Genomic DNA, 12,369 nt, shown 5'->3' with positions numbered 1-12,369 from the left:
ACTGGACGGAACATGCTCAGAAGCTACTTTTGATGCTGCTCTGCCCTGTTCCAAAATGGCCGCCGCACCAGAAGTCGCGCTGCAGCCATTTTGGAACTGGGCAAAGCAGCATCAAAAGTCGCTTCTGAGCATGCTCCGCCCAGTTCCAAAATGGCCGCCGCGCCAGAATAAACCGGGAAAAACCAAAAAAATCCATTTTTTCAGCTGGGAACAGCTGGAAAAACGGGGGTTTCCCGGGGAATACGGGAGACTTGGCAGCTATGGCTCTATGTAAGATTAGTGTTGGATACAATCCATGATAACCCATAACAGAAAGTTCCCCAGCCAGTTTACCGAGTAAACTAAAATTAAAAGTCACATTACAATAAAATACAAAAACCACACCATGTGCTATCTTCATGGGTCTGTTGAAAAAGGGTGTGGGGCAGGCTTATTAGGATGGGGAGGGGGTTGAAGCTGAAGTCTTGCCTAAGCCCCCCCATTCATGGCTGATGTAAGCTTTGAACCAGAGACTTTCCTGTTCATTCTCTTACTCACTAAACTGCCTAGAGTCAGAGACAGAAAACACTTTTACAAGAGTTTAAAGAGGATTGAGAAAGGGCCCCAAGGCACACACATTGATTTTCTCTGTGCCACCATCACCTCTGTTTCAAACCAGCACATTTAAAGCTAATGGTTTCCCCGCAAAGAATCCTGGGAACTGTAGTTTACCCCTCACAGATTATGTGGGCAAAGCCATCCACTTAAAAAGTTCTTTGAGTATATGGGGTGGACTCTAATTTACTCCTTCACAGAGCTACAATTTCCATTATTGATTTCCTACTATGACCCCTGACATAATGCCTCTCAAAGGGCATTGTGGGAAATTAAAATGGCAACCCCTGGACACATTTTGATGGGAAGGCCAGGGTGGTCCCGGGCAGTGGCCTCAGGATGCTGAGGCTGACCAGAGGTTAGAATTGGGGCAAGAGTTCATGTCACAAGCAGCCACGCATTTTTCAAATCTCCTTCATCTCTCCAGAGAAAACAAAAAGTGCTGTTGTCTGTTTTCAGCCTAGGGGCTAGAACACCTTTCCCTGTTTTTCCGACCCCATGATCATGTCAAAGGGCCATTACACTGAGTTTCGAAAGTAAACTGGGGCAGGTTTCAAGGGCAATGCGGAACAGCTTGAAACAGACCATTGGAACTAGACGAGGTGTGGGCTGGAGAGAGTTTGTACTGGAGTTCCATTGCAGGACACCTGCCACTCACCGGATGGCCTGCATGACTCGAGGGTGGCGGCTCATTCCCAGGTAGTCATTACTGCACCAGACCGACACCTCACGGGCTTCCACCTGGGAGCCAGAATGGTCCTCGGCAAAGGGATAGGCGTCGGCCCTACGATTCACTGTCTTGAAGACCCGGTAGGTGTGATCTTGCTTCTTCGCTTGGATCTTTGCCTCAAAGAATTGGTCGTACTCAAACACTTTGCTCCCTGCTAGGAAAAACACAGGGCTGGTTAACAAACCACGTGAATCACTCGATTTCTCTACAATGGATGACTAGCACCAATGGAAGGCTAAGCCCAGAACCTACTGAAAAGCAGCAGCCTGTGAGAGAGGGCAGGAAGGTTCTTTTTCCGTGGAGTCAGGGGCAAGTTCTGATGGATCATGGGCCATGCTGTCAGACAGAGTGACGCAGACTCTCCAGGCAGAAGATATTAGGGGGTAGGGAGTGGTGGCAAGGGGGTTGGAGGAGACTGTCGGTTGCTTCTCTGCATGAGTTACTGCACTGACCTCGTGCCCTTCAAATCGACCTCTCCTGGGAAGAAACTAATTCCACCCCATCTCTGCATTATAATAATAATAATAACATTAGTAATAATTTTATTTTTTATATGCCACCCATCTGACTGGGTTACCCCAGCCACATTAAGTTTGATTGGACATCATGGGTTGTATCCAAAGTACTACTATGTGAATGTTCCGTCAGTGCAAGGACTTCTGCTTGCACATTGGAACATACTCACCCTCTCCTTCCCTTGTACACATCCCTAAATCTTTTCTATTTTTTTAAAAAATATTTTTATTAGTTTTCAAACCGTTACATAGAAAAAAGAAAAAAAGAAAAAAGAAAAATACAAAGAAAAAACATTTAAACACAAAAAAAAGAAAAAAAAGATACATCAAAACTTATTCACATTTGGGGAAACATATTCTCATACTTTAACAATATAATACCCCTTAGCCAAATATTGCTCCCCTGTAATTCCTTTACACTGTTGACTTCCTCCTTCCCCCCCTTCCACGCTTCTGTTTATATCTAATATGGCACTCTCTAATTCATTCCTCTATTCTTCATTCTGATTCACTCATTGCATACATTATTCCAGTCCTATTATTACAGTAAGCATATTTATAGAATAGTTAAGAATCTCCTTAGAGTCTGAAATCTATAATAACTATTTGACATACAATCATTTCCCTCCTTTATTTAACTTCTCGCCTCTTCAGCCTCTTTATAAGCCCCCTCCCTTATTTATAAGCCCCCTCCCTTATTGTCCTTCTCTAACCTTATAATTTTTCTCCAAATATATCTTAAGCTTCATCCCTAAACCTTTTCTAGGGGTTCCCCCAACACTCTGGAACGGGTTGGGAGAGGGTGTGGAGCGGGGCAGGAGGGTGGAGAGTCCTGGTGCACAAGCAGAAATCCTTGAGCTGGCAGGACACATTCGTCCGATACCGCTCTTCAATCCGCTCCAATCAAGAGTCCCAGTAAATATAACCTGCTCTCAGAGGAGGCTGCCTGTTGTGTCTCTGTGTGACTAGCTGCTTTAAGTTTGCCTCTTTTCAACCAGACAGCATGTGTATAACATCAGGGACTGGGAGAAAAAAAACCCCACAGGCTATGGCCTCCTCTAAAGGTGGGTATGCTTTATTTCTTACACAACTTAAAAGTAAACTTTTTTTGGGTGGGGGAAAAGTGATAGCCAACTCCGACAAGGCTGGAATGCTTAATTGCTAGCTCTGCGTCTGACACACACGGCAGGTGTGTGTGTGTTACTTACGCTGTCTCCCCATCTGAGTAGTTTTGGGAGTCCTCCCATTCACTAACCTGGCATGTTGTCCCGAAGGAGGTGTGACGCTTTGTCAGAATCGAGCAACTTCCTCTTGAGGCTGGACTGCACCTCCCTTATTAGGGAAGTCCACATGCCTAGAGGGAGAAGGAAGAGTGGGTCACGGCTAGGGAAAGGCCAAGGATGGGAGGTTTCCCTTCTGCTTCACCTCCCCATATGATGCAGGTCTCGTCATTCCCTACCTGACTTGAAAGGCCTGACATCTTCCTGGACCTCAGGTTTTGCCTCCTGCACGAAGGAATTCTGGCCGCTTTTGCGCTCTGACTCCATGAAAGGGCACTGCGTGGAGGGGAGACGCAGGGGCGCCGTCTGCGCGGTGGAGCCTAGAGGGCAGAAGAAGGAGAGGAGGAGAACCCAGCTGGTGACCCCCCATAGGGACTGTACCCCACTCAGCCCTGGACTTTTTCAGAGCTGGATGTAGGAATCTGCCTTGCCAGGCTATAGGTAAAGGTAAAGGACCCCTGGACGGTTAAGTCCAGTCAAATGGGGTTGCGGTGCTCATCTCGTTTTCAGGCTGAGAGAGCTGGTGTTTGTCCACAGACAGCTTTCCGGGTCAGGTGGCCAGCATGACTAAACCGCTTCTGGCGCAATGGAACTCCGCGATAGAAACCTGAGTGCACGGAAACACCGTTTACTTTCCTGCCACAGCAGTACCAATTTTATCTACTATCAATGGCGTGCTTTCGAACTGCTAGGTTTGCAGGAGCTGGGACTGAGCAACGGGAGCTCACCCCGTCATGGGGATTTGAACCGCCGACTTTCCAATCGGCAAGCCCAAGAAGCTCAGTGGTTTAGACCACAGCACCACCCAGGTCCCTTGTCAGGCTATGGGTGCGCCCAGCTCTATCACATCCACACCACAAATGTAAAGCACTCTCGTAACACTTCGATGGTCATAGAGAATTCCGGGAATTGTAGCTTGTGAAAGGCACTGACCATACCTGCCAAGTTGCTGTCAGAGAAAGAAGGGACCGACCGGAAATAGCAGACTGGAAGTAGCGCTGCTGCCATTTTGGAACTGGGCGGAGCATGCTCAAAAGTGACTTTTGATGCTGCTTTGCCCAGTTCCAAAATGGCCGCCGCGCCAGAAGTCAGAAGTTTTTTCAGCTAGGAACAGCTGGGAAAACGGGGATTTCCCGGGGAAAACGGGAGACTTGGCAGCTATGGCACTGACCTCACAGAGCTAAAAGTCCCAGCGCCATTCACGAACCATAGTACCCCAGATTCTCCATATGTTGTATGGTATGAGTTGTATGGTGAAGGTCTCAGACCGATATCTTTCCTATCGCTTGCTCCTTAAACCTTTTCTAACTGGAGATGAAGCCATCTGGACCAAAACATGTGCTCTGCCACTGAGCTGTGCTCTGGCCCTGCCTCCCATAAAATCCAAACACCTTATCTTTTGGACAGAGCTATTTTTCCTAGAAAAAGAGGCGCTGGGAATCACCGTGAACTCCTCCCTTGTTCTCTTATAATGGCAATGGAGACCACTTGAGAGTAGCCGGAGTGGAGTTCTGGCTGAAAGAAAGTCCTGATTCTGGATCTTTTCTTTCCGTTCTCCTTCCTCTCGTGTCAGGGTTGGTTAGCCTTTGAGCCGGGTCTCAGACCCAGAATCCTGTGTCTGGACTGCACCATGCCAGGTGGCAGAAGTGGTATTCCTGTGATGGAATTCTTCCTCCATTTGGCAAATCTTTTCCCAGCTGAGCCTTGTGAGAGAATTACTAAGTCCCAAAGTTTTTGTTTTTTTTAAAGGTCCTCTCTACTCTTACCCACATTAGGCATCAGCTGGCAAGAGGGAATGGGGAAATAAGAGATCACTAGCAAGAATTGTGTTCCTGGAGGTAGAGTCTCCATACCTTGGATCTTTCAATTTTGGGGGGAGGTGGGGGTAGGGGGAATGGAGGAACATTCAGTTATAGGGCCCCTATAACTGATTGCTCCTTCCTACAAAAAATTAAAATTTCCCTGCACACAGAAAACAATCTTCTTTCTAGCTTTCCGGACGCTGCAGTCTGAAATACTACAGTCCAGACAGGCAATTTCCCACCTGCCACGGTAGGCCATATTCATTAAAATAAATCATGTAGCATGACGTTGCTGGGGTTGTACCATTTCAAACTGCCTTAGATGAATAATGTTACCCCACATTAAAAAAAAATCCAGGCTGTGGGGAACAAAAACTATCCTGTAAGGGAAAAGGATTTGAACCTACCGGTAGCCTTCATCCTGACAGGGTAGTTTTCTATGAGCAAGGATTTAATTTCTTTTAAATGGAGGAGCTTTCAAGCACTATTTATTTATCGTATACTGTTTTGCAGCCCAAAGGCCCCCAAAGCATATTAAGCAGCATATTCAAACTACAATAACGTAGAATAAAATGGCATGAAGCCATTGTCAGTTTCCCCTTGCCATACTTTTCTGGAATAATATAGCCCAAGACCACATAATATATCTGAATAGATAAATGATCCATTCATTTTCCACTGGCCTTTCATACTGCCATATTGGATTCTTCCAGATCTAATAACTGTATGAAAGCACCCTCCCCCCTGTGTTGAAAGAGCGTATACTGTGTTTTTTTTGGGAGTCTTATGATAACATTCACATCATACATTCAAAGTGTATTGAAAGCAAATGGCTTCCCCCAAAACATCCTGGGGAAACGGTATTTTGCCCCTCAGAGAGCTCCAGTTGCCAGCACATGTAACAAACTGCAATTCCCAGGATTCTTTGAGGGTGTGCTTTCAGAGTGTGGATGAAAAACCCCTCTCCCCTCAGCTGGACATTTTACTCAGGGCTGTTGCCTGTGAGCCCATCCCACTGCCTCACCAGTATCTCCATGGGTCTCTTTTCCGTGCTGCTGGTCAGCATGAGAACGAGAGAAGGCTCGGGCCACCATCACAGGGCAGCGCTGGGCACTGCTGACCAGCAGGGGCCGACATCGGCGCAGGAAGGTGGCCGGGTCCCGAGTCAGGAAAGGGCAGCACTGGAGGATTGAGGCCATTGCGGCGTGCTAAGGTCTGGTGCTACACAGAGAAAGAGAGAAGTCAGGGGAGGTGGTGAGAGAGCCCCTTTGGCTGAGACTATACCACGGCTCCTTAGCCACAGAATGGGATCAGTATCAAAGAAGGAACCAGGGCATTGCTCACCAGTATCCAAGCAATAACCATTGTGTACTTGCTGGTTAAAAAGGAGCTGGATTTGGACTGCCCAGAAATGAAAAGTAGAAGGAGTCCCAGCAAAAGAGGAATGGATACAAAAACTTATGGACTATGCAGAAATGGCGAAGCTTACCGGAAAAATAAGAAATCAAGAAAACAAACCTTTTTTTTAAATAAAAGAATGGAAATGGTTTGTGGAATATTTACAAAGGAATTGTAAACAGGTAAGAATATTGGCAGGATCATTGTAATAACCTGCAGTTTCATAAGAGTATATATTTCAAGTAGATCAATAAATGAGCAAATTAACTAGTTACAGTACAGGTAGGTAGCTGTGTTGATCTGACGCAGTAAAAAAAAAAAATCCTTCCAGTAGCACCTTAGAGACCAACTAAGTTTGTCATAGGTATGAGCTTTCGTGTGCATGAAGAAGTGTGCATGCACGCGAAAGCTCATACCTATGACAAACTTAGTTGGTCTCTAAGGTGCTACTGGAAGGAATTTTTTATTTTGTTTTGAGCAAATTAAGTTAATTTGGACATGCAGAAAATATTTAAAATAAATTGAAGGAACGGCAGAAAGGGGGGGAAGGAAGTCAAGTTTTGAAATGTTAAAATGACTGTAAAATTATTGAAATGTATAAACCCTTAAATTACACACACACACACACAGAGAGAGAGAGAAAGAGAGAGAGAGAGATTTGGACTGTCTGCCCCTGACCCCAAGCTGACAGTCTCACCAAGGAAAACATTTCAAGTGGAGAATATCCGATATGTGGCTATAAGGGCTGTGTGCATACTTTACGTTTAAAGCACATTCAAAGAAGAGTCCCTAAAAGAATTCTGGGCACTGTAGTTTGTTAAGGATTGCAGGTAATTGTAACTTTGTGAGGGGGTAAACTACAGTGCAAAGAATCCTTTTGAGGGAAAGAATGCACTTTGAATTTGCTTTATAGTATGTGCACAGCCATGGCCAAACCAAACATCCATCTGAGCGCTTAGGCAAATGCAAGTGATTTAGGAGTACTTTGTGAGGAAAGGGAACTCCATTTCCCCCTTTTCTCTTGCCTCATTCTCTTTCCTTCTTTCTGTCTTTCTCCTGCACTGTTGGAATATTGGCTGCAAGCTCCTTGCCTATGGGGTCCTGAATTCTTAATGGTCTCCCCCAGAAAAGCTTGCTTGCCACCAACTCCGATGACATGTCAGCACAAGGCAAAGGCATTTTCATTTGCCATGGGCAGATGTGGGAAACCATTGGCTGTCCAGATGTAGCTGAACTACAACCCCCATTAATCCTGGCCATTGGACGTGTATGCTGGGGCTGATGGAAGTTGTAGTTCAGTAACATCCGGAGGGCCAAGGTTTCCCCACACCTAGCCTAGGGCATTCCAGCATGCTGAGATGAGCTGGATTTTGTGTTTTTATGCCTCCTATTGAACTTGATTACTTTGTTATAGTCTGCTGGTTTTGCAATTTTATTGTTTTAAGTTTGCATTTTTCTGCGTGTGGTTTTTAAGTGAATGCTGCCCTGAGAGCCTACATCTATCTATCAAACAAAATCAACTATTATTCTCTCTTTTTTTATAATTGATTTTTATTAATTTTTGCATATTAACAAAACAAAAACACATACACAATTAAGTACATAATTTCCATCTTCTTCTAACCCACCCTCCACGAGGCACCTCCTGCCACAAGGTATTCCCATGAACAGTGCGCAGTCGAAGATGGTGCATTTTATAATTGGGCTTATCTCCACCCCTCCCTCCTCCCCCCGGGAACCCTCCCATCAAAATCAACTATTATTCTCACAAGAGGGCCTTCTCACTCACTCAGAAAAAAATTGTATGTTTGTGGCATGCATTTTTTTCTCAAGTAATCTTAAGGCTCTAGTTTCCTTTTAGACCACATGAGATCTGCATTAATTCCCCAGAGCAGGGAACACCCTTTAATTCACCCTCAACCAGCTCCCTTCCTAGCACCCCTAAGGCCAGCAAGTTGAGCCCTGAAACATGTCATTGAGAGCTATCTTTTCAAGGTAGTAATGATATAATAATAATAATAATAATAATAATAATAATAATAATAATAATAATAACAACAACAACAACAACAACCTGTCTGACTGGCACACTAGCAGATACACACCCACAGTGCAATATAAAAAGTGACAAGCTAAATCCACTTCTTCAATTGATGATGTTGAGAGGAATGCCTTTTAGTTGCTAGTGCATCAACAAAAATAGAGGAAATACAGATTTGTGCAGCATATAATTCAGGAAGGCAGTCACGCAACATGAACAATCTGGTCAGCAGGCTTTTTTGTTCCTATAAAGAGGTGTGGTCCTGGCTTAGGACAGATCTACCCTATCCAACAAACAGAGCTGCTGTGTGTATACTGGTGTCACACCACTGATTCAGTGCTAAGTGTGGACGCCATACAGTCTTGACACATGTCTGGAAACCGCGGCCATGTCCGAGTTCCCAGACATGTATATGCAAGTGGGTGCCTTCCTAGCTTCCCTTGCTTTAAGTCCAGAATGAGGACCCTGTGGCCCTCCAGATGTTCTTAGGCTCCCACCCCCATCATCCCTGACCATTGGCCATGCTGATTGGGGCTTGGAGTTGGGAGTCCAACAACATCTGGGGAGCTACAGACATACCAATTGTGATAGCTGTGTAAAGTGCAGAGCTGGCCTTAGAAAGGTCACCTGATACATTTCTATCCCACATCCTTAATTTTCACGATCTCTTACCCTTGAATACTGATATCACTAAATCTTTCTATCAGTTGAGATTATATTATTGGATGTGGTGGACTTGCCCATTAGTTAAGGATTTCTGGGAAAAGATTTATAATGAATTGAAAAAAGTGCTGAAAAACACTTTTTATTAAGAAACCAGAATCCTTCCTACTGGGCATAGTAGGAAAATAATTGCCTATGAAAGATGTACATTTGTTCTTATATGCCACAACTGCGGCCAGGATACTATTAGCAAAGTATTGGAAGACACAGAAGATACCTACAGTGGAAGAATGGCAAATAAAGATGCTGACCTGACCGGAAGACTACGCGACCGGGGAGAGGAAAAGATGGAAGAAGAATGGAAGAAATTTAGAATTTATTATAAAAAATATTGTAGAATTGATGTATGAGGAGAATTATAAGCAAATGTGAAGTTGCAGAAAAAGAAATTAAGTGAGATATAATTGAAAATAGGTTAGATATTATAATGAGATGTAAAAGTGAGAAAAGGATATTGTAATTAGAAGTGGACAATAAGATATAGAATATGCCAAGAATGATATGCAATGAACCGTTAGAAGGAGACCCGAGGAAGTCCCCTATAAAAATGAGAAAAAATGATAGGTATATGTTGATGTTTGGTTTTTTTGTTGTACTTTTCTTTTTTCTTTTCTTTTTATATTTTTCTATTTTTGAATACGGATGTTATAACAATGTATAAATATGGATGTTGCTTTTTTCTTTTTGTAAAATTCAATATAAATTACTTTAAAAAAAGAGATTATATTATTGGACTTCCTTGGGAAGAGGGAATGATTGTTAAACCGCTCTGAGAACTGTAGCTCTGGGAGGGGAGTAAGGGTCACCTAAGAACTCTCAGCACCCTTCACAAACTACAGTTCCCAGGATCCCTTGGGGATGTCATGACTGTTTAAGGTGTGGTCTATAACTAGCGTCACCGTAGTTCCACGAAGGGAGATGACACTGGCAGTAGGACTGAGAAACACCTATGGTGTGGTACCACCTGAACCTCTTTGCAAGTTTACTCAGAAGTAAATTGCAGGGTGTAGCTGGATTAACTCCTCTGCCTTAAGGAGCCCTTATGAATGGTCGTTCTGGGAGTAGCAGAGAGACCAGGTGCTGCAATACATGACAAGCTTCCTGTCCCTTTGATAATTGCACAGCAGAGGGAGTTTTCGGCAGGTGCAGACTTTTCTAGCCCTGCAGCACTCACGGCAACAGGACAAGCACAGCATGCAAGGCAGGGCATCCGGCAGAGCAAGTATGATTTAAGAGGCGTTTTTCTGCTTCAAAGAGAACAATCTTCCAGATCCCCAAGGGGTCAAAAGGAAGCAGGGGAGAAACCCACAGGGGAAGAGAGAAAAGACAGCACTGCACAGGTGGGACCCAGGAAATTAGGGGCTGAAACTCAGACAATATGCAGCTCAGTCTTGGGAAGGAGACGTCCTCCTAAAAGGAGGTGGTTCGTGAAAGAACTTGGTTATTTTGTCACTTTTTCTCCCCTCACATTGCCTTTGAGAGCTAGATGACAGGCAGAAATTATGTGGTTCCATAAATTCAGCTTCCCCCAGCATGGAGAATCTACTGAATTTCTGTCTGGAATAACAAAACATATCGGTCTCGACAGCCAGAGCAGGTGCTGTAACTCTCCTGTAACCCCCAAAGACACACTATTTCATTGTCTCCCAAGGCAGACGGATGCCATCCATATAAATGATAAAGACAGAGGGCCTGTGTTAGGAGAAAGAAATGGCATTAATGTGAATGCAGAGTAAGATGGGGTCGCCAACAAGTGGGGGTGGATGGATTCGTTCACTTGAGATCTCTAGGCTGGGCATACACTGTACAGTGGAACCTCGGTTTATGAACACCTCGGTTTACGAATTTCTGGTTTACGAACGCCGCGGACCCATCTGGAACGGATTAATTCAATTTTTTTTTCAAATTTATTTATTATTACAGTCGAAGACCAGTTCATAGTTAATTCACTTTCCATTACTTTGAATGGGAAAGTTCGCTTCAGTTTATGAACGCTTCAGTTTATGAACAGACTTCCGGAACCAATTACACCCATGCTTCGGGTTAAGTACGTTTCAGGTTGAGTACTCCGTGGATCCATCTGGAACGGATTAATCCACTTTCCATTACTTTCAATGGGAAAGTTCACTTCAGTTTACGTACTCCGCGGACCGTCTGGAGCAGATTAATCCACTTTCCATTACTTTGAATGGGAAAGTTCGCTTCAGTTTATGAATGCTTCAGTTTATGAACAGACTTCCGGAACCAATTGTGTTCATAAACCGAGGTACCACTGTACCTTTGAGAGAAAAAATGTGCTTTGAAAGTGCTTTAGAGTCATAGCCTTTCACATGTGTTCATTCATAAGTCGGTTCCTTTCCCTTTTTGTGTCATGCTGCTGAAAATTTCAAACCACATTAAAATGTGCATTGTTTCTACAAGTTATCCTAAACTCTGCCCCCCCCCCCCGTGTTCATTTTCTTTTTGTTTTGTTGTGGTGGTGGTGGTTTGGAGCAGAGAACTGTATCACAAAATTTGTAGAAGTGTCAGTACAAAAAGGATAACCATGTTTTGACCCAGGAAATGCAACTCAGGTCTGTCGGCTTTAAAATGTGGAACAAGCAGAATCCTTGAGTGTCCCTATGAAGGCAGCATCTGTTTGCTTCCACTTATTCCCTGCTTATATTTCCAACTAGAACAAATATTGCCAAGGCCCCTATTTTGCCAGTGCGCTCTCATCTAAAGGTAGCGCTGCCAATGGAACCTCTTTCCACTCAGGGGAAGTGGGGAGGGTGCAGCAACAGTCATTGTGTGGAACTGTGACCGCAAGTGGTGTCAAGTGAGCACAACATTAGGGAGTGTGGGCAGCTATCCTGGATTAATTAATCCGGGATAAAAGAGCACCTGCATTTTTTTACGTGTGTCATCAGAAAAAATGAAAAACTAGAGCGATGGCCCATCTGACATGGAGCTCAGGCATGGGAAGGGTGTGAAAGTACTGTATGTTGGGAGCTGATAACTCCCTCTGAGTTTAATCTGACTTGTAAAAGATACACCCTAGGCCAGCTTGGATGATTAAAACTAAAGAACTCGAGACGCAGAGCTGCATCTTGGTCCTTAAGGGTGCATGCAAAAGATAAGGCTGGTTTCCTGGAAAGTAGAGAAAACTGCCCATCATCTGCTCCAGTCCTCCTTGATGTGGAGCCAGATTGAAAATTGCCCCCCCCCGGGAAGATTTCCTCTAGGTTCCAGTGCTGCTTCAAATTATATGCGCCAGTAAGACTTTTTAAAAATACAGTATATTAGA

At 44.3% G+C, this 12,369-nt stretch overlaps 1 protein-coding gene across 4 annotated transcripts in view; it reads right to left on the bottom strand.

Moving 5' to 3' along the window:
- Positions 1-12,369, bottom strand: part of ALAS2 (5'-aminolevulinate synthase 2) — a 29,977-nt gene that overhangs the window by 10,861 nt on the left and 6,747 nt on the right. For 3 of the 4 annotated variants that reach the window (XM_060268745.1, XM_060268746.1, XM_060268744.1), the window contains 4 exons: positions 5,946-6,142; positions 3,299-3,439; positions 3,095-3,193; positions 1,253-1,478 (listed from right to left, as the gene is read on the bottom strand). In XM_060268745.1, coding sequence (XP_060124728.1) covers positions 1,253-1,478; positions 3,095-3,193; positions 3,299-3,439; positions 5,946-6,120 — 641 coding nt within the window. In that variant the 5' untranslated portion in view covers positions 6,121-6,142. The remainder of the gene's footprint in view (positions 1-1,252; positions 1,479-3,094; positions 3,194-3,298; positions 3,440-5,945; positions 6,143-12,369) is intronic. The other variant, XM_060268747.1, reaches the window with a different exon arrangement.

Source organism: Zootoca vivipara, chromosome 16 (genome assembly GCF_963506605.1).
Source record: "Zootoca vivipara chromosome 16, rZooViv1.1, whole genome shotgun sequence".
In the NCBI taxonomy this organism is placed as follows: domain Eukaryota; kingdom Metazoa; phylum Chordata; class Lepidosauria; order Squamata; family Lacertidae; genus Zootoca; species Zootoca vivipara.
The sequence above is the reverse complement of the archived record's forward strand: the minus strand, read 5'-3'. Positions and strand labels throughout refer to the sequence as shown.